This window comes from Hippoglossus stenolepis, chromosome 12 (genome assembly GCF_022539355.2).
Source record: "Hippoglossus stenolepis isolate QCI-W04-F060 chromosome 12, HSTE1.2, whole genome shotgun sequence".
In the NCBI taxonomy this organism is placed as follows: Eukaryota; Metazoa; Chordata; class Actinopteri; order Pleuronectiformes; family Pleuronectidae; genus Hippoglossus; species Hippoglossus stenolepis.
Genome location: NC_061494.1, coordinates 14,155,819 through 14,178,976, shown reverse-complemented (window position 1 = coordinate 14,178,976; position 23,158 = coordinate 14,155,819). Strand labels below are relative to the sequence as shown.

Below are 23,158 nucleotides of genomic sequence, written 5' to 3'. Positions count from 1 at the left end.
GTAAGAGTGTGCGTGTGCGTGTGTGTGTGTGTGTGTGTGTGTGTGTGTGTGTGTGTGTGTGTGTGTGTGTGTGTGTGTGTGTGTGTGTGTGTGTGTGTGTGTGTGTGTGTGTGTGTGTGTGTGTTATGCTTCATCCCTCTTAAAAAAGCCCACCTATAAACAAGTTTAAACTTCTCTTCCTACTTTTTGTAAACATCACATTCACCCTCCTGCTCTGCACCGACTCATAAACTGAACTGAAGGATTCTCTTAGTTATTATTACCTGTTCGGAGGCTGAAATAGAAAATCTTGCTTACTTTATCTTTTCTCTCTCACACACACGCACGCACGCAAACACGCAACCACTGTCACACTCGTATAAGTGATTCAAAAGCTTTCTGGTGTTGTGTTTTCAGCATGAAAAGGTGGGCCATGTTAATGGCAGTAAAGTGCCAAGTCAGGGAGCAGAAAGTGAACTCTCTTCTCACTTCTCACTGTGGGACTCAGAGGGAGGTACAGGGAAGTTCCAGTAAAGAGAGAAAGACACACACACACACACACACACACACACAAAGCTTCTCCCAGCATTACTCAGTCCTCCTACTGGTTTTCCATGGCAGCATACAACAATAAAGCTAAAGTAGTTAGTGTTGTCTGCCACCCAGCAGAGCAGTGTGAGCTATTTATAAGTAGCTTAGTGCTTGGTGCTGCTCAATTACTGAATTAAACACAATCGCAAATTGGTGGAAAAATCATTGAACACTTTAACGATCCTGAAAATCAAATAATTGTTTACAGCCATGCTAGTAGGTGTGTGAGGCTGTACGTAAGCACAGGGCTGCTTTATTGGGTTAAATGCTGACAGCATGCAAACATGTTCAGCAGTTATGTTTACCATGTTTGTTGTCTTATTAGCAGGAAATTCAGCTCAGACTGATTGGAATCATTTGTCACAGTATTTAACCCAAGGTATAAAGACAATTTAAACCTTTGACTGAATGTTGACTCTTCATTAAAAGTGATAACAATTCATCCTGAGGGTAAATGTCTATGTCTGTAATCAGTCTCATTGACGTTTTCAGACATGAACTACGGGTAAAGTCCGGAGAATTGGGTCCAGACTTTACCCCCAGTTTGCTTTTCACACGTGCACAACGCAGCGGGAGGTTCTCTACACAGACGTGTTCACAACAGCAACCGGCTGCAGCAGGCAGAGGCAGGAAGTGATGACATCGGTGCCGGCTCTTATCACCACAATACACATACATCTGTTAGATACGTTATATAAGTTGTTTTTTTCAATGCACTGGTATCAGATCAGTGCTCAGTAATGGCCGATACGCAAAGTCCAGGTATCGGAATCAGTATCAAGAAGATGTTATCGGAACATCTCTTATGATAACTGACAAACATTAGAGCCAATGCTGCTAACATGGCTAAAGATACTAAACCATTTGCTCATCCGATCTTTTCAAATGTAATGCTTTTCATTGTTATATATCATTTTGAAAGTTATTGAATGTTGTTGAATGTTGTTTTGACATCACTTTGAGCTCATGGAAGGTATTATTAGTATTTCTAATTATTTCTTGACACTTGCTGAGACCTAATAGAAACTGCAAATGTTAAAATAAGCATCTGATTAACTCGTGACTACTTATTAGTTTCAGCTCTCATGTGTCTATCTCACATCACACACACTTCACTTTCCACCATCATCCTCTCAATCTCACCTCAAAAGTCTTCAACACATCTCAAAGTGCAACAAAAACCTCTTCACCACCTTTTGATTTGACTTCACACTCGTGCTTTACCTGCAGCATCGCTCGTGCTCACCTTCATGTGCACAAGAGAGAGTTCAGCATGTGCGAGTAGAAGCAGCACAAAGGTGTTATGTAATTTACTGGTTAATTGACCCGCCCCCTCCCTCTGTAGGGGCTGCAGCTCTTGTTGTTGTCCTTCTCTGTTGATAATTGCACAAAAGACTGTAACAGTGTTGTTATCTAGACAGACACACACACACACACGGATGTGGTAAGAGGGGGGTGTTCCCCTGATGCATGTGGGCCCATCACACACCCATCAAACTGACCCAGTGGGAAAAACTGCACAAAAACTGTTTCAATCTGACGCAGGATTGTGTTGATGCAGTGAATATGTATGTGTGAAAGAGAAGGGGATGGATGAAGATCAGGCTTAAAAGAGAAGGGGGAGGAGAAAGAGAGAGAGAGGCAGAGTGTGTATGTGTGTTAAAAGTAGAGGGAAACTAGAGGCAGGGGGGCTGGCAGACAAAAGTATGAGAGGGGTGGGAGGAATGAGGAGGAGGAGGAGGAGGTGGGGGAGGCGGTGCTAAGGCTGACGGCAGGGAAGGAAAACTGAGAAGAGGAACAGTGGAGTGGAGTGAGACGAGAGAGGAGGAGGACAGGACAGGAAAATAAGGGGGCTTCCATTTGAAATTCCTCGTGTGGGGATATGAAGTCCTGGAGCAGTGCAGAGGCAACGGCAGGAAGGTGGAGGGTGATAGAGAAGAGGTAGACGACGGAGGGGAAAGAAGGAGGAACGACGAGGAGAATCTGAGCTGACAGAGACTGGAGGGATTTTTTTTTTTCAATTTTTAATTCTTTTGCAAGAGAGACAGACAAGTGGAGGCAGCGATGCAGGGCTCTCACTGGGGTGAGTGTGTGTGAAGGCATGTGTGTGTGTGTGTGTGTGTGTGTGTGTGTGTGTCTCCTAATCCTCTGTATTTAAGATGGTCTTTGTTTACATGGATTCAAATCTGCTTGAGGAAACTTTGTGTTCACAAGCACCATGAGTCAGTGTGAAGCCACTTAGGAAGGTGTCATTTGCGATAACGCCGTCAAAGGAAGGTGTTAAACGGAAAAGAGTTGGAGACAAAAGTTGTTTGGCAGGCCCGTCCACACAGAAACACTGATTTAAACAGCACTGGAAACTAGTGAAGGAATGCTGGACAAGGCCAAAAAAGTCTGTGATGATGACTAAACTAAACTCTGGATAAACTGAGATCTGAATGGTGAAGAAACTCTGGAAAACTTGGTCTCGGGTCCTTTTTTGCCAGAGATTGATTGAAGGCAGCTGGATGATTCAGAGTCAGCTGACTGGTATTGACTTAAAGTGAGTTTTCTGCAGTTGTTGGGACTGTGGCTGCTCTAACTGACCCCTGGCCTGCCGAGTGGGGTAGAACAGAGCCAGTAGCTCGGATTTCTTGAGGTGAGATGATGAGTTTTTTGGTTGGTGTGTGAGTTTTTCTAATCCTGACCCTGTGGAATCTGCTCATTACAGACTGTTGGGGGGTATTGATTTGAAATTTTAGCCTAGTAAGAAAAGCTGTTCCACCCTCTGGACAGTTGGCCTGGAGGAGGAAGAAGAGGAGGAGGAGGAGGAGGAGGGTGATATTCAATCTGTCTGCACACACACACACGCAACCACACACACTCCCACTGAAGATAAGAAAGAGCACAAGGCGATATATACATTCTTCTTCCAAAACAGACTATTAGGCTGCATCTCCAAAGTGTGACCCGTACAAAACATGTTTTGTTTTTTTAATCCAGAGGACTCAAAGGGAATCTTTGAGTTTTCTTTTGATGACGAAGCACTCCGGCAGACACAGGCTGCTGCTGTTTCTCTTCTGTCTTCCCTACGCGTGTAATTACAAGACTCCTTGTGCGCCTCGGGCCACATATTGTAGTTTCTCATCAAGTTTGTTATGGCCCCAGAGTGATGTGTCAGCAGATATGTTTATAGCAGGAGCGGTTGGAGGGGCCGTCCATTCAAGTCGACTCTTTGTAGTAGCTGCCTGTTTGACCGTGTCATGTCGAGGTTCTCGTTCGAGAGAAGGCTGTAATTACTCGCACTGGATTTTGGCGTTGACTTAGAGGGACTGATGCAGGTGTCGAGGCGTGAACGCTGACGTAAAGTTTAAGTCGAGCGCTGAGGTAGAGGGGAGCAGTGGGGACTGACGACGGGTTACCTCATCTGCTCCGAACAAAACAAATGAGCTAAATGTGTGTTGCAGGTTACATACGTAACCCCGTCCAGCTGTGTTGGCTCATGCTTCCTGTGTGGTGTATATATTTACAGTATTAAAAGATAATAAAGTAGCTTGAAATGAAAGGCAGAGTGACCTATCTTCATTCTCTTTCACCTTCAGTTTTCCCCTCTCTTTCATCCTCTATACTCGGGCTGATAGTCTGTTCCATTTTGGAGGCAACTGGTAAAATAATAACCTCAGCAGGCAACAAAGCCTTTATCGAAATTATCCATGATTTCTCCTGGAATGACTCTTGGGCCCCTTATGACACGACAGTCATCTGCAAAGGAAAAACACTGGTGACATTCAAACTGAGCCACACAAGGAACAGGATGATCCGCCTTAACCCTAACTTCAAAGTGTGGATTAACAACCAAACATCGATGAAATGCTGTATTTGTTGGAGGGTACTTGTGACAAAGGAGATAACCACTACTACCTTGCGTAGATATTTATCTACCATCCCTCATGAAAGACTTCATAGTCATTTGCAGACATGGACAAATGGGACAATTGGACTTTCTCTGGAGTTTGCCTCTCACTTATAAACAATGCAGCAGGAGATCGTACCAGTCAGACATGTTCACAACACGACAGCGTCATCCAGGAAGTAGGACATAACATATCAATTTTGCTTTGGAAATCAGGTGATTTTGTTTACAGTACATCAGCACCAGCATCTCATCTGGACAAATTTGTATTCTTTTTCGTTTGTTTTCTTTTTTTTCAGTTTTGCGTCTGTTAGAAATGTCATCAACACATCCACTCACTCACGGTGAATCCTCTGTGCATTCTCACATAATGTCATCATATCCGGAGTTTCTCACATGTCTGAAAGCAGCAAGTTTGCATGTTTGATATCTTGACAAAGCCAAGTACTTTTTTTTTGACACATCAGAATATGTGACCTGCAGTACAACAATGGCTCAGCTAATGTTAGATGCTTTGCAAATAGATAAAGTAGAATTAATATTGTTTTTACTTAAAAACACTGCCTATAGATCTAAGTGTGCAGAGACTCACAGATGCTTCCAGCACCTTAGCAGAGAACTGGGTGGAGCAGAAAAATGAGTTGGGACACAGTTTAAGAACGTAACAGAGCGGTGACAAAACATGGGATGTACCTCCTACAACCTTTCAGCACAGTAGAATCCTTGTGGTTGAGGTATGACACTGAGTAAAATAAAACCAATGTTTTCTAACAAAGATGTCTTTGAGGTAAGTTGTTTAATCGTCGGATTCTAAATCATTCGGATTGGACAAGCGGATTCCAAACTGGATTCAGATTCGAGCTCCCATTATTTTCCAGTGGATCCCGTCGAGCTGAATCTCATGCCAGGTGTTTATGTAAAGCTTCCAGTTGAGAAGCATGGTGGACGACTGAAGGAGTGAGACGGAGGAAGACTGAGTGAGAGATTAAACGTCGGCCTGGCCTCTGTTCAGTTTGCTGAATGAGTGTTTTCCACGCCAGTCTGTTCCCCTCCTCCTCCGTCTTTCTCGAGTTTACAGTGGTTGTGGACAATATGTCTGAAAACGTCTGCACATGTGCTTCTTTGCCATGTCAGATATTTCCTCAGATGAGTGGAAGTGAATTATACATGGAGGCTGGCACCGTTAAAATGAGGCGTCGCTGCTTATGTAATAGTTGCTGTGGAACTCATTTGCAGGGCTGTACTTAGTAGTGTGTGTGTGTGTGTGTGTGTGTGCGTGTGTGCGTGTGTGTGTGTGTGTGTGTGTGGGTGGGTGGCATTATGTGTGTCAGGGTCTGATCAGTGATTTCACACTGAAGCTGTGACACCTCTGCTAAAATGATTTCTTTTTTTGAAGCTGAGCCGTGTCAGATAGTGTAGCGTCAGTGAAGCCTGGTCGTAAGGAAACTGCTCTGCTGCAGTCGTGCATCCTGTCACCGCCAGCGCCTCGCTCTCCCTCAGATTGTGGGTCACGTTGTCAGTCAAAGTGTGGCTGCTTTCAGCGTGAGATAACAGGCTCTTTCTCTCTGCTCTCTGCCCTCTGTTCCACTGAAACAATGGCTCTCCACTGTTCATACAGCGAAAGCAGCGGGGGGGGGAAGGAAGGGAAGTTTAGGAGGGAAAACTTTACTCTTCTCGCTGCTGTTGGGACAATGAGAGCACCAGGATTTTCCAAAATCTGGTATACAACCATGCTAAGACAGGATTACCTGCTCTCGCTCTGATAAGAAATTGTTGCCACTGTATTAAGTCCATAAGTCATTGATCCTCACAAACAGTAGTCCGCAGGCCAGACTAATCCCCGTCTCTACCACTGGCATCCTCGGTATTTCCAGTGTCTGCGGGTCTGACCACTGGCCACCGCTGGATAACTGTCAGTGGCTGGAGAACCTCCTGGAAAATCCGACGGACCAGGAATGTCAGCCATCCTCCACTTTTTCACATACTGGTGCCTCGATTTCCTCTGGTGCCAGCTGACTGCAAACCAACTGCTTTACTGCTGCGAGAGGCTTTGTCCAAAAAACATATTAATTGATCAGATAGTTCCTACGTTAACTCAAAATTTTACCAGTTCTCAGTGCTGGAAGGTTTGTGTACAGCTGTTCATGTTTATAAAACGTTTAAAGAGATAGACTGTTTTGCAGTTTTGCTTCAATCCCTCATTACTTTTATTTAACGTTGCCAAATGATGTTTACATTTTCTATTCCTTTATTTTAATCAATCTTTGTATAAGCTTTTTGCTTCCTACCATGCTCTACTTTTAATCCAGGCATGTGTGTATGTGTACAGTTTGCTTGTGCACATAGCAGAATGAATCTTTTATGACCAAACCATTAATAGCACAGTAAAGGTCACATAAGTCCTGCAAAACTGCCCTCCCAAAAAACACATTTGGCAATACATCTCTCATTGTCACACTTTGTTTTTTGTACAGGTTAAACAACCGAAATATAATGTTTAATATACAGTATAATATAATGTTATAATGCTGGCTAGCTGCAATATTTCCCAAAAGGTTTCACCATTTCTTTAATATTTTTGAAATTTTGCTTCTTTTGATGACTGAAAAACATTTTTTTTTTATTTATAGTATCAGTACTGTAACTTTGCACTGGTTTCCAAAGCTGGCAAATGAGCCTTGTGATGTTTAGACAAAATAGGAACATTCCAGTAAAATGGCTAAACTTGACATGGGCAAAGATATTTCATTGGCTACCTCAACTGTTTTAAGTAGCTGATGCTCTGCGGAGAAACAGGAAGAGCACAACTCATTTCACTGTCCCCCAAATAAGCGTTTGACTGACAGTTTGCGTCCCTGAATGACCATAGTGTTTTCACAAGGCTCTGTCGCTACTTTCATGTCATTGACGTCTACTGAATCTCGTTTCAATAGATGGCTGGCTGCTCTCTCCGTCAACCCCCACAGGGACTCGGTGAGTTTCTCTGCAGTTATGTGTGCGCTTCCATAGAAAGAGACGGAGGCCTCGGTCACCCCGCTCTCCAGCAGCCTCTCAGGTCCGAATTGAGGCCAGATGCTTTGAGATGCTAAGGAGCCAACCTGCCCGCTGTCAGACGATCACAAGACTCCCACTCCCTCATTCACCTATTCAATCACTCTTTCTCTTTCTTCCTTCCTTCCTTTTCCCACTACTCCTGTCTCATTTTCGCCCCGTGCATGGCCTCCGCTGCCATGGCGACGCCTCTAAACAGAGCTCGAAACTAAAGTCTGCAACACCAACAAGCTGGTTGTAAAAGAAAGGGAAGGGGGAAAAAAACAGGACTGAGGGCGGACCTGTTGCCAATTACTCATGCACAGACTCACTTTTTCGAAATCGTATTTCTTCCTTTGTTTCACCTCAGAAAACCTGCTTTGATATAGTCGGAGCCCTGCGACGCTCGGGCAGCGTTAGTTAGGCTACAATGTCGACCACGTCGCTCTGCCAAAGAGGACAATGTCTCTCTGATTTGAGCAAAACACGATTTGGCACTGAGGTGCGGCGTTAATGAGGAATGAGTAGGTTTGCATGCATTCAGAGATCACACACACACACACACACACACACACACACACACACACACACACACACACACACACACACACACACACACACACACACACACATTCTCTCACACACACACACACATTCTCTCACACACACAAACAAAGGCAAGCCATGTGGGGGAAGGTGACAGTGAGCGACCACTCAGACAGACGGTCATTGTGTTGGAATGGAGGCATAATATAACCTCAGGTCTTCTGGCAAAACATTAAAAGACTTCTCTTCTCATTTTACAGTTGAGGGGGCTGACTTCATTTCAATACCATTTACTTTGCCGTTTTGAAGTTTTACTGTGGTGTTTGTGTGAGTAGATGCCTGATGAATAAATGGGCGAGTAGATTAGGTGCGGACTGACTTGACATGCTGAGGTATTGCGTGCGCCTGTGTCGCTCTTGTTCATACTTGTGGATTTCCTTTTTGAGTACCCAGAGAGGATTATCGTGGATCACCTAGCCCGTTTATTTTCTCTATCCGTCTTTCTCACCCACTAGTCTCTGGATTTATCGACAGTTCTCAACAATTTCACCTATAATCAGAACAGTTTTGATTCTCGTCCGCACAGTTTCTGCTCTGCTCTGTCAATTTGATACTTTCCACCTGTTGCTCTCATCTTCACGTTTGGCTTTGCATTCGGTTAGTCACGCTGTGGTGTTGCTGTTAAAGAAGGGCCAGATGAAAATCTAGCCGGCACAGACCAGCAAGGAGGGGGATGGAAAAAAGACAGAGTGACAGAGGAGCGGTGGAGCAATAATCCAGCACAGGAGGCAAGGAAGAGGAAACGGGTGAAAATGAGCAGGGACAGGAAAGAGGGATGAAATCGGAGGAAGGAGGTGAAAGACCCTGAAAACACAGCAGTTAATCAGGAAGATGTCACCTTTTATAAAAGGTTAAAGCTGCTCTAATCAGGATCAAATTACTGTAACGTGGAACAGGGTCGGTCCTGGTGATCAGTCCACAGAGAATCAGAATGACACTGTGCATACCTCATACATCAAGGCCCGATAGTCGCCTTATGAAACAACCTTTATATTCACTAGATCTGGATTTTTATTTATATCTGATTCTGTGTCAAATTGCACACACATCTATAAATATCCCCTAAACATTGGCTGTATTTTTCCATCAATACCCTTGAATTATTCTACGAGAAATAAAGGAAAGCTTTGAAAAACATCCTATCTCGTAATGTTTTTCTGCATCAGAATTTAATGGGTGCATCCTTGGGTCATGCACCACCCTTCCACAAAATTCTTTGAGTAGTTTTTGCATAATTTATTCTTTAATCAGTTGAAAAAATAATCCGTTAATTACTCATAACGCTAAACCTTACTAATTCTAACCCTAATAAAAATAATAATTTGTTTCAGCCCTTTCTTATTTATTACTTTTTTGTGATTAATGTGTTGGCAATGGAAGCATGAATAGTAGGTATGCTGCTATTGAAAGAACACTTTGTCCTGATTTGTTGGGTCACTCATGTCCTGGTTGGCTTCACTATAGAACTCATTGACAACATGCAGCTATAACCTCCCTGGTCTTACTGGACTGAGAACCCATCATCTTGGTGTGTTTTCATAGTTAAAGCTCACATCCACTGAAACCTCTCTCCTCTTTGTCCTTAAACATTACTTTATCTGAAAGGGGCCCATGAGGAAGGAAGATGAGAAACAAGAGAAAAGTCAAATCAGGGACATGTTTGGTACTGAGCAGTAGAGTAGATGGTTTATGTTGGAAACAATGTCTCCCTTCAGGTTCGATTCTGTCCGGAGATCTGAAGGTGCTCAGACCCCGGTGTCTGCGTGCTCTCATAATAATGACCAAACAGGATTATAGATGCCTGATTTTCCCAAGAGCTCAGGCCTCTTTGGAGCCTCTCTTTGGACTACCTGGCATTGGAATTCCCCTCTACCCCCAACCATCACCTCCACCCGCCCGCCTTTGTGTCCTCACCCCTGAAACCCCCTTCCTTTTCTTCCCTCTTCGTCTCGCTCTTCTGTCTCCGTCCTGACTCACAGCAGAGTCTCCGGAAGAGCTGGAAGGTTGCGTGTGATTGCGAGGGGCGATCTGGTGCTGCGGAATAATGGGCTTCCTCTCCTGAGTAATACCGCTGTTATTAACAGACTTATCATAACGGGATTATTTCCCCATGATAGACCCCCACTTCTGGATCTTGTTAGAGAGATACCTGGGAACTTCTTGCCTCTGTCAGTAGTGCTCTCACTCATCCTCGGCCAGTTGGTGCCCTGTGGAGGGTAAACTCTCCCAAACCCTCGGTTTATTTTCAGCCCCTGTCAGAGGCAGTGAGGCTGCCTTTGAGCCATCCAGCATCATTTAATAGTTGTAGAGTGTCAGGATGCAGTGTAAAGTGCCCCTGGTTTGACCCCATAATAGCTGGCTGCAACACTACAGGAGTTTATTTTTGAACATCGAATCAAATGCCTCGCTGAGAGAAACGCCTCATGAAAGACTATCAGAATGATTTCAGGCACTTGAGATGTTTTCTATATTTAGTGACCATGACTGGTTCCTCTCTGCCTGTCTTGTGCTGCTGACAACAGAGAAGGATGCGTATAATCGGGAAGGTGGTGGAGGCGAGGCTGCAGAGATGGAAAATGCATTTTCACATTGTCAGAGGAATGCAGCCAAGGAGGGCAGGAGGAGGGCTTCAATAACTCTTGAGAAATAGCCACTGAGCGAGATCAGAGGGGGAAATTAGCTTTTGAGATTGGTTGCCCGAGTACCCAGAACAAAAACAGACCCTTGGAGGTCACAGGGGTGGGAGGGGAGAATCAGACCAGCTCCCCTCTACTCATTGGGGGGTCGTAGGGTTACGGCTGTGGGGGTCACGGTTGACGGTCTCACAGGGTTGTTAATTCTATTATCCCTGCCTGAGAGGTCCTTGTCAGGGCTGGGAGGTGGGGAGGCTGGATAGGAAGGTGAAAGGAGGGTGAGACGCATGATTAAAAACATTTTTTGCATGGGAAGTTCACATCACATACCACACTTTATCTCCTGACTCGTGTACTCATGTAGCCTCTTTTTAACTCCTTCTCACTCCCTGCATTTGTATATTTATATAGCAACCCTCAAGTTCCATGTAGAGTCACAATAACTGTACATTTACTTCCTGGTTGCCCTCTTCACCTCTTAATCCCTCCACAATCAATTGCTTCTTATTGATCTTTGCAGTTTCTTCAATATGTTTAAACTAAACTAGTTTGTATTGATCTGAGTGCCACATGGTTTGTTTCACAGAACCATCTGGGAGAGCTTCCTTGGAAACAATTTGGAAAAGAGCAGGCGCTTTCAAAAAATACTTGGCAGCTGATAGGATGATCTCTTCGGTAGTCGTTAACAAACCAAGAGTTTCCACAGTCTAAAATTCAATAATCTGAATTTTAGGCCTTGAAACATTTTAAATATGTTAAAATACACTCGGTCTTAAATACATTTAGGTTAATTTAACGCTACTTCTGTTGCACATTAAAGTGTTTTGGCATCATGTATAGTTAATAATGTTTCCTTGTGTGCTAGTTCTTTCTCAACTATACAGATATAAACACGCTGGATGAAATAAATAATAGAACTACAAACAAGAACAATGTGGAACTGACAACTGAGAGTCTACAAACACCCCAGTCAGAATTTATAGCATTCGGCTTGGCTGTGGGAAATATGGATACTCACTGTCTTTGCATAGTTTGTTAGATAACACAGCATTTTGAGGGTCATTCTCTATTCGGCTGCTTCATCTTATCTTCAATTATGGGAAGTGTAAGTAATTCTGTGACTCTGATATTCCTTCATATCTGTCGTACTTGATGTAGGTCTTAAATTTCCCTCATTGTGGTCTTAAAAAGTCTTAAATCTATCTTGAAGAAACCTTGCAAACTATCGCTTCTCACTGTCGTCACACACTCGTGGCTGCCAGCAGTTCCTCCCTCACATGACCTTTTGGTCTGAAACACTGTGTTTCTGCCTCTTTGAGCCTTGCAAGATGGATTCCTGCCGGAGAGAAATCCATCTGCCTCGCTAGAGTTAGTTTTATGGCGTGTTTTTAAATCACCTCCACTCGTACCTGGCAATACTTGAAGGCAAATAGGGATAATAGGGTCAGTCCGTCCTCAAAGCAATTTACAATATTGAGCCTGGTTGTGCACGTGAAAAGTGAAAGAAGTAAGAGGAATAGTTTTCTCACCTCACAAATGGGTTATCACTAACTATAGTGGGCGTGGTCACCAGATTACAACTGATAACAAGTCAAAGCATCAGTATGCTTCGAGCTAAGTGTTTTTTGGAGCTTTGAAAAGCATCGTAAAATCGTAACTTTCCCAAGCTGGAATTGAGGCTTTGGGGTGAAGTGACATTCTGAAATGTCCACGTCCCACAGTGAAAGCAGTTTCATCATTTGGAGCTTCTATTGCAGGATTCTGATTCCTTTTCTTGACAATGTTTTGTACTCGGCTCGATTGCTCGTGTTTCACTTGTGCTGTTCCACCAGGAAATGTGGATCAAAGCAGATGTTTACACTTCAAGTCTATTTTCTACCACTTTACATAACTGCAGTGATTGTGTATTGGACTCTGAGCATTGTTGAAATGCAGGCGACCTAAAACTCAAAAAGTGCCTGAACACCTCCTTTGTACACACACACACACACACACACACACACACACACACACACACACACACACACACACACACACACACACACACCGAGCATTGAAGCTGCCTCTGCAAACGTGCTGCTCACACTGCACCTCCTGAGTAGACGTGAGCAAGACACATTTCTATGGAATCTGGCAACGCGGCGCTATCTGATCTAATTCCTTGATTCAATTGTGCTTCAATAAACAAATCCATGCCCCCTTTCTATTTTGGCATTTACTTTGGAGGCCATACACTTCCTCTGGGACTTTCTTGATTGATGCGCTGTGTGTGCGTGTGCGTTTCTATGGGTGTCAGTTTGTATGCCTGTGTTAGTCCTGGCAGACTGAGTGCAGCCATAGCTGGCGTGGATTATTCCACTTGGCCAGACGGATTTGGGCTTGGCACGACAGGCTCAGGATGTGTGTCCCCTCTCTGTCCCCGCAGGCAACTAACACTGATAATACTATCTGCAAATGGAAGACCTTAATCTGCTGCCACTTACTGTGTTGTAGTAATGTGTATCCATGTTTCTCATCCTAAAAATAGTGGCTCGCTTTTTTCAAAGACTTTTTTTTTCACAGGCCTGTGAGCATTGTGATCGTGCATCAGGAAAGTGACTCGATTTCAAACGCCTTTAGAAGTAAGATACAGATGACTGCGCACAGGTTCAGCCGAGGATATGCAGGAAAATCAGAGAGCAGCTGCAGACTGTGATGACCATGACTCATTCGCTCTCCCTCTGTCTGTGTCGTCCTCGGTTTCTACTAAATCCATCCTCTCTTTTTTTTTATCTTCCTGCCTCGTTAATGACTTGGACAATTAGCGGTGGCGTCGCTGGAGATGCATAGTGTATTTAATGAAGGATGAGCCCTCACGGGGAAGAAGTGGGGGTCTGGGGACCTGCTCCGTCTGGAGGAAGATCTCAAATGAACAGCTGTAAAGTGGCTGCGGCTAATGAGTTTTGCGAGTGACAACCGGCCGGGAAAGAAATCAATAAATAATTTGGCTTCATTGTTGCTAAGAGGATTGTTTTTAATCATAGGTTTGGCACGTATACAGTGAATCTATCTTCTTTGATTGAAGTTGATGCATTTAATCATTTCAATACAAACCATTTAATAACAATAACATTAGCCTCATAATTCAACACTGACAATAAAGAACTGCTTGCAATCTGCCACATAATGAGTCTCATTCATATCATTCTTTACACATGGATGTGATTTTAAGCACCAATCACATTAGTGAGTGTCAGCACCCTGCAGGAACCATAGAGATTATGTTTCGTGTTTTCAACTTGGAAAAGCACTGGTGTAAATGATAATATCTTCAAGGGAGCATGTGTGATATTCACATCTGTTGCACATAGAATATGAATTTGATAGTTCTCTCTGTGTTTTCTCTCTCTCTCTCTCTCTCTCTCTCTCTCTCTCTCTCTCTCCTCAGAGTGTGTGGTGTGTCTGACAGCGTCGGGCTGCCATGGCTCTGGTTCAGGCACTACCAGTGACCGTGACTGACCACTCCAATCCAGGTCTCGAAGTCCAGCAGTGTCGGCCGCTATCATCCCACTCCCCCTCAGGCCCCTGCTCTGTCCCCTGTGGGCCCTGCAGCTCCGGGACAGCCATGGGTTCTGTCAGCAGTCTCATATCGGGCCGGACTTACCAGGAGAAACACTGCCGGGCTGCAAGCGAGTTCGCCACCAAACCACGGCGCTCCACACCAGCTACAAGCTGCTTCCGGCTTCAGGATAACACCCTGCGCAGCGGGAGCTCATTAGAGCAGTTGCTGGTTATCAGCCACCAAACGCAGCCTCAGGCCCAGGTTCTGCCCCCACCGCTGCCCACCAAGAAGCAGCCTCGGCCCGGAAACTCAGCTGCAACAGTGGGTGGCATTAATGGGAACTTTGGGTACGTGAGCGATGAGGTGGTGGTCGGGGACTGGAACGACAACCTGGTGGCAGCTGCAAGCCCCTGCAGTGACTCAGAGGAGCAAAGGGAGAACCGGACACTGAACGGCAACATTGGAGGACCTCCACCCAAACTCATCCCAGTGTCTGGACAGTTAGAGAAGGTAAGAGAAGGAGGTCGTGGAGCGACACCGACAAACGATGAACAGAGGATGAAGTCTGTTTTAGAGACAATTTATTTGTTTTACATTTTACTTCATTATTAATATATTTTTGAGGGTATAGGGATATGTATAAAGTAGAAACACTACCTCCCTGAAATGTATTATGAGGTCATTATTCAGGCCCTATTTGTCTCAGTCCCTCTAACGTTTGGTGAAAGTAGAGTGACAAACAACACTTCTACTGAATAAGAGATTTTTGGAAATTTCAGTTAAGTTTCGGTTATGTCATAATTATACAGTATTTTATACATATATTCCACTACTCTTGTGAACCTAAGACTTTGGTAAACACTTTGCAGGCAAAACAATTCATCCACATGAAAAAACTGGACATTTGTAGAATTTCTCAAAACACATTTCAACATATCAGATTAGACGAAGACAAAGCTGAGATTGGACTCAAGGTATTTGTACACAACATGTGAGTATCATGCGATATGCAAGTGTCTCTAAAAGACAAATTTAAGAAGACACCCTACCAGCTCCATAAGTGTTGTTGTATAACTGACGATGACCTCTGACCTGAAGATATTTATTGCTAAAACGTTCAATTACAGCTCATGATCACAGACTGACATTTAATATCATAGTGAGGACATTTTTTCTCTGTCCTCTCGTGAACGCACACTGTCCCCATGAAACATTTATGCAGACATGAGCGTTTCTGCCCCTTGTGCTGTCACCTTTTACAGCAGGTTACCTCAGCTGTCTAATTGGCTATTTATTTCCATCGATTCAGGGAGACGCTTAATCATTGGCCCGACAGGCTCAGATGGATCATTTCACAGCTACTCACCTTGCAGACACATCATGATGATCAATGTCAGAGCTCACTCACATTCAGCTGCGATGTAGTTAGTGAACCCAGAGGATGGTTGCTAAGCAAAATACTTACAGAACGTGAGGAGTTTTTGACTCTCTCTGTCTTTGTCTCGTCTCTTCCTCTACGCTCCTCCTTCCCCTCTTTGTTTTTCTGCCCTTTAATCAGATTTTCTCTGGACTCTCCTCCCTTTCTCCCTCTCTTTTCCCTGTCCCTCCATCTTGAAAAGGACTTTTTTGAAGTGCTAAATGAAGACCATGAATATCAATTAAACCAAATTAAAATAATCAGAGCCTGGAGGGGTGACCTGCCATCGGATCACTCACCCCTCTATAATGAGTTTATTTGACTGTTTCTATTCGCCCCCAGCTTAGTATTTTTCAATTACTAATGCTGTTCTTATAATTCTGTGCTTTCAGAATATGGAGAAAGTGCTGATCCGCCCCACGGCGTTTAAACCCGTCATTCCCAAGAATCGTCACTCTGTGCAGTACCTGTCACCGCGGCCAGGGGGCACCAGTCTGTCAGAGAGCCAGGCCAGCCTCAGCCTCCTGCTGCCCCTCGGAGGATCCAACATCTCCAGCAGCACCAAAGTTAACGGAGGGAGCAGCAACTCCAGCACGGAAGGGAAACGCAACTCCTACAGTGGTGGTCGCAATCCTCGGAGCAGCCAGTCCTGCTCCATGTCAGATTCAGGGAGGAACTCCCTCTCCAGCCTCCCCACTCACAGCAGTACAGGCTACAGTCTGGCCCCCAGTGAGGGCTCCAGCTCTGGGTCTGGCTCCGGGGGCCAGCTGGAGCCCGTCACAGGCCTGGGTCGAAACACTTCAGGTGGAAATGGGAGCCATGGTCACACTAACTCGGACAGTGGACGTTCCTCATCCAGCAAGAGCACGGGCTCGGGGTCGCTGAGTGGGCGCGGGCAGCCCCTGTCAGACAGCGGGTCCTGTGGCCACTCGCCACCCCCGATGGAGGGTTACGAGGCGGTGGTGAGGGAGCTGGAGGAGAAGCTTAGGGAACGAGACCTGGAGCTCCAGCAGCTCCGGGAAAATCTGGATGAGAATGAAGCTGCTATCTGCCAGGTGAGACATGAAGACATTCGCCAAACCACCCGGATCAAACTGTCTCTCAAAACACCAAAGGAATAAGTTGATGTGCTTCAAATACAGATGAAGAACTCACACATGTCTTTTGCTCTCAGGTGTATGAGGAGAAGCAGCGGCGCTGTGAAAGAGAGATGGAGGAGATGAGACAGAGCTGTTCCTCGAAGATGAAGCAGGCCTCTCAGAAGGCCCAGAGGGCACAGCAGGTGTTACAGTTACAGGTATGTGAAGAATTTAAAAACCTCTCAAAACATCTACTGTATGCAATCAATCATTTTCCAAGAGTCACTGTCTCTTGTTTTTTTTACATATTTAATGTAATATATGAGTCAACTCTTAACTGAAGAGTTTGAAAGGACACGTCTCTGTGTGTCGTCAGGTATTTCAGCTACAGCAGGAGAAGAAGAAGCTGCAGGAGGACTTCTCCTCGCTGCTGCAGGACAGAGAGACGCTGGAGAGGAGGTGTGCCACCATCCAGAGGGAGCAGACGCAGCTTGGGCCACGTCTGGAGGAGACAAAGTGGGAGGTGAGAGTCAGTGATTAAAGGAACCAACAATAATAAGCTGCTATGTTCCTATTTGAGTTTTATCAGAGAACCATTGCTGCTTTTTATTCCCCATTTCTTTCTCACCTCATTTTCTAGTCATCTCTCAATTGTTAATGACCCAAAATGAAAGGTTTTGTCATGGGGGCACTGCATAGGCTCAAATTTGAGGTTTAACTTAAATAGTAAAGGAATAGTAAAGAAATCAAAAATGTGAGTCTGTAATCTGCCCTGAGAAACATTTCCTCTTCTCCCCCCTCCAGGTGTGTCAGAAGTCAGGAGAGATCTCCCTCCTGAAACAGCAGCTGACGCAACTCCAGTCAGAGCTGAGCCAGAAGGCAGGAGACATTGTTGTCCTGAAGGCCCAGCTCAGAGAAGCCCGGTCGGAACTGCAGTCCAGCCAGGTTCGATCTCAGGAGGCCCAGGCGGCCGTGCGGACGCGTTCACTGGAGCTCGAAGTCTGCGAGAATGAACTCCAGAGGCGCAAGAGCGAAGCGGAGCTGCTGCGGGAGAAAGTGGGCCGTTTGGAGGATGAGTCGGCCCGGCTCCGTGACACTCTGTCCAATCACACCTCTATACCTGGGAATGCAATCATGAAGGGGCAATGTATAAACCTGTCCCTACAACACGGCAGAGGTGTGGCAGGAAGGGCCGGTCCCAGTCCTTCTCTGTACCGAGATGGAGAAGAGACTCATTTGGTCTGGGGCGGAGAGAGTGATGAGGCCAAGGCTCAGAGGCAGAATGCAGAAACAGTGTTGGGACTCAGACAACAGGTACAGGATTTTGCGTAAATTAGAAAACAGGGCAGTACTCCAAAGTACTGAAGTAGATCTTCCATGTTGTGCTACTTTGTTCTTCAGCTCCACCACATTTCAGAACAATATACTTTTTATTTTTACTTCTCTTCTTTTATTTCACATTTGTAGTTGTTGATTTGAAGATTAAAATTTTACAAAGAGAATATACGATAAATTGTAGATCAAACTACAAAACAGTATATAAGGTAGTTAAAATAGGCTCCTTCATATTATTAATTAATGAATGCTCCCCTATTGATAACTGAATAGTTTATTGTATAATTATATATATTTTATTCAAGCTTGTTGACAAAAATAAACATGCACATACCTGCATATATGAGCATGTCCATATATACATCATACATATATATCCACACAGTTGTACAAGAAGTTCTTTATGTCTTTTTCTCAGATGGACAGACTGAAGGCGGAGCTCATGTACGAGAGGAGGACGAGTGAAGAGCACCTCTCTCGGTTCGAGGATGAGAGGAGGGTGTGGCAGGAGGAGAAGGAAAAGGTAAAAAGGAAGAAGAAGAACCATTCATTCACTGTCAGTCTTCATCATGTGCATTTTTTTGTTCATGGATAAATTGATTGATTTCCCAAACTTCCCCCACATACTCACATACTGTTTTTCTTCTTTCACCCAGGTCATCCGCTACCAGAAACAGCTGCAGCAGAACTACATCCAGATGTACCGCCGAAACCGGGACCTTGAGCGGGTGATGAGGGAGCTGAGTCTGGAGCTGGAGAACAGGGACATGGAGGACTATGAGGTTCACAGCGGCAGCAACGACATCCACTTTGAGGAGATCACCGCCACTGAGATCTAGACACACACACACACGCACTTGCAGTAATATGAGCACAGAAACACACAGGAACACACACACAAACATCTTGAACTCTTCGACATGGTTTTACCTGGACCACTGAGCTCTCACCACTTATCACTGTCAGAACAAAAATTGCCCGAAGGTGAACTCTCACTCCAATAAATCCTCACAAGGTGTCCGCCCCTGGAGTCTCATCCCAATCCAAAGCCAGCACAAAGACTTCTTTCCTTCTGTTGAAAAAGCAGTTTTTAAAAAGTGTTTCTTTCGCAGACCACGTTCAAATCAGGGTATCGAACATCGGCGGGAACTTAAAGCAAAAAATGTTACTACGCGTCCAAGTGGAGTCGCACTTTTTCCTGGTAGCACATAAGGTTTCAGACAGCGGGCCACCAGCATGCATGTTATGATGCATCATGACAATTAGTCCCATCAACATCAACACCACCACTGATGATCACCTGTCCAAGCTGTGCTCATTCTCAACTCCATAGACTGTATATGAAGATGGACGACACTTCCCCACTTCCTCCTTCTGTAAAAAAGATGAAGCTAAAATACCTCGGATTTGCTTTTGACGTCATTTGGAACCGGAGTCTCCACAGTAGTGATTGAGGTGTGGATTGACCAAGCATAACTCATTCTCAGCTTTCTGTTTTTATAGCATCAAATTATTAACAAAAAATTCACACTTAAACTAACCTCCGTGTGATTAGAACTACCTGAAATGACAAAAAACTTTGTTTAGCTTAGACTCTTCAGTTAGGTCCGCATCCCATCTATTAAAGCCTAGTTCACACCACACGATGTTCAGCCCTATTTGCAACTTGCCAACAAAAGCCCCTGATCGATGCAGATCTGCAGTCGCTAATTGCAAACATCCGCGAAATGTTGCAAACTCCTATCACATTTCCAAATGTAGTCAGAGTCGGCAAAAACTCCAGCCAATCAGAGTGTAGGACGGGGTGAAGGTCAGATGCATTTAGTGATGAGGTGCCCCCTGATCTTTGTCAGTAATTGGGGAGAAAACAAGCAAGTTCAAAACCAAGCAGAGCGGCATCATGTCGGGTTCGGACAGAAAAAAAACTGAATGCCTGACTGGTTGGTCAGGCTCGGTTAGTTTTTGGCCTCGAACAGGCTTGGACAGAAAGAGCCGACCCGAGCTGCTCTCTATTCTTTACAACTGTTGTGTCCACTGAACCGTTTCACCTCCTCCAGCTTGATGTGTCATTCTGTGAGCAGGATGGATCTCTTAGACTGTGTCCTCTTTTAGTGATTAAAGAAACACTAGTCAGGGTTTGTCCGAGTGAAAAGATCAGTCGAGTAGCGCAAACTCACAGCGACTGCAAGTCTCCTGATCACAAGAAGCAAGTTGTGTTGTGTTAGCTGCCCACTGATCTGCTGTCTTTGAAAGTCCTGTGGTGTGAACTGGGCTTAACTTTTAAGGAAGCGAGGTATATGACTTAAACTGCAGCCAGCCAACAGGGGGCGATCAAGATGATTTGGCGTCACTTTCAGGGCCACGTCATTTCATCCATCTTCATATACAGTTGTTGGGCAACACAAAATGTAACTGCTAAAAGGGAAGTAACACTATAATATTACAACATCCGCTGTTTGTATTTAATAGTGTTGAGATGATCAGTAGTTCACTTCATGTTATACAGAGGATACGAATACTTTAGTTCTGAAGGTATTTCCTCAGCAGTGTGTATTTGAAAAGGAATGTATTGTGACTGTTACCACTCCAGAGAAATGCAGTATAAATGGGCAACGGAAGAATCGCTCACCAAGGGATACGCGGGATTATTTTGCACAACTTCCCTTCCTCTTTCAAGTGAGGCAAGCGATCACACTCAAAACAAACCAGGTTTTACATTTGGCTCTTGGTTTGCTTACACGTGGACGTCGCTTTCTGCCCTTTCCCAAACCGCAGAGGATGTAGAGGCTCGAAGTTCAAAGGACACGGTTTATTTGAACGCCCGGTCATGTTTTCTAGACCACCAAGAGTCTCTGCTTTTGCACTTGATCAAGGTGTCAACTCATTCACAAGCTCTGACATAAACATTTACATTTTTGTGTAGCACGAGGAAGCAGACTGTAGCATGGTAGATATCAACAGGATGCTGCTGATTCTCCTTTTTTCTCTGTCTTCTTCCGCCTTTGTCTCTCTTCTATCTCTATATCTGCTCTTTTCTCAGCTATTTTTATAACACTGAAAAGCACCTCCGCAGTCGGTATCAGGAAACTGTAAATGGAGCATATTCCTTCAGTTTGGTCACCACGTCACTCAGAGATATAAGCCAGTGTTTAAAACGTAGGCATGCTTATTCAGAGTTTCCATTTATTCAGCTTCTCTCCCATTAGTGCTCTTTATTTAGCCTTTGGCAGCCAAAAGCCAAATAACATTTTTTCGAAGTCTTCCTAGTCTCCCCCTCTAGACTATAATCTTCCATGACTGCTATACAGGTAGCGCGACTGGCATGTCTGCATGTCTTTGTTATATCAGATTTCAGAAGACGCTGGCTCAGTTTGCTTTGAGATGGGGATTTGCAGATGCAGTAGCTCCAGCACTGAAACGTCCTCGTGGCGGGTCGGCTGTTAAAGCCCTGAATATAAACCGATGAGGAGGATGTTAGCGTCCGCAGCTGTTGGGTCGCTCAGTTTGGCCACAGCGGCGTGGCCGGTCTCTATGGAAACAATACTAACGTGCTGAGAACTTTATTTTACAAAGAGTCTATATCACGGAATAATAGCTAAATGGAAATCTATATAATGGAGGAGATGTTGTATATTTTTTTATATATAGCACCTGAAGATATTTTGTTGTAGTACTGGTATAAGTGTGGGTTTAATATGCAAATTATAAAGACTTATATATATACATATATATATATCACATACCAATATTTCAAATGATGGATCAATTACAAATGGAGGCAGCAGCATAGACAGAGTGCACCTAATACTGTAATGCATGAGAATCTGTTTACAATATATAACCTGTGTGACACAAACTTACATTATCTGAAGACCAAACTTTGCAGCTGGTAAAGCAGTTAGAAGCTTTTATTTATGGTTCAGTTTTGACCTGTTGTCTCTCCATTTTTATTGATCTGTCACTTGATGATCATAGAGTCACAGCGATCCATGTCCTCATTGTGCGTTTCGTCCTTCACGAGACGGGTCAGTGACGTCTTCGCCGAGTCGAGGTGGGAGCTGATGTGATGTTTCCTATTCTCGGAAATCCAATTTAAATCAAACCTCTTCTAAAGATAATTCTACCGGTCTGTGTTTTGCAGGACGTTCCCACATTCAGCGTGGCTTAAAGACATGTTTCAGGATATTAAAAAGTCTGCACCGTGCATAGATTGTTAAAATGCAGCTATGGGAAGGGACTTTTGAATGGAGCAAGATGGGTTTGTCCAACCATATTCACGTTGTTAACCAGACGTAGACTGTTACTCACTCACCACAGGTTAACAGACAAACAACAAGCACAGGTGTTGCACATCAAACCGACTCCCAAAAATTCTGGGTTCACGCCAGACCTCCACTCATTCGTCATATCTCATTCCTCTGTATTGTTGCGTAAGAGTTTTTCTGTGTAAATATGTAAAACACTAAATAGTATAACAGAGTGACATTGTTTAGACCAAGTGTCTATTTTTCGAACGTAGCCACTGTGATTAGACCAAAGCAACGTAACACATTTCTTTCTTCTTTTTTTTTGTGGCAGTTTTCTTTTCATCCCTTTGTGCATATTTCTGTTTCGCTTCCGTTGCGACCTCCATAATTCATTAAGTATGTAGTTGTCCATGTATATTTTTACGTGTACATTTCTTGTACAAATGACTGTGTTTTTAATTAAAGAACAAGTTGTCACACCTCAGACTGACTGTTGAGTTACTGTCTTTTTTTATGCCTCCACGCCGATGACAGCTAGCGGCCAAAGGCATTGTGTTTTCGTGGAAGTTCTTAAAAGTTGGTACAAACGTTCAGTTAGACCTCAAAGATGAACTGATTTGGTTTTGTTGGTTAAAGATCAAAGGTCATCGTCATGGTGACTTGATGTTCTTGTGAATGTGATATATAAAAAAACACCCTGAGGAAATGTTATCATATCTGCCACAAACATTCACTTGGACTCAAGGATGACCTGATTAGAATTTGGAGGTCAAAGGTCAAGGAAGCGGTGACCTCACAAACCCTTTTT

General features: G+C 44.3%; 1 protein-coding gene across 1 annotated transcript; it reads left to right on the top strand.

The window, feature by feature from the left end:
• The first annotated feature begins 2,327 nt into the window (after nucleotides 1-2,327).
• On the top strand, nucleotides 2,328-22,834 carry LOC118118817 (leucine zipper putative tumor suppressor 2 homolog). Its single transcript, XM_035172227.2, has 8 exons — nucleotides 2,328-2,653; nucleotides 14,159-14,782; nucleotides 16,082-16,744; nucleotides 16,864-16,986; nucleotides 17,145-17,291; nucleotides 17,573-18,082; nucleotides 18,522-18,626; nucleotides 18,760-22,834. The coding sequence occupies exons 2-8, from the start codon at nucleotides 14,192-14,194 to the stop codon at nucleotides 18,940-18,942; spliced, it is 2,322 nt and encodes a 773-aa protein (XP_035028118.1). The 5' UTR covers nucleotides 2,328-2,653; nucleotides 14,159-14,191; the 3' UTR covers nucleotides 18,943-22,834.
• The last annotated feature ends 324 nt before the right edge of the window (nucleotides 22,835-23,158 follow it).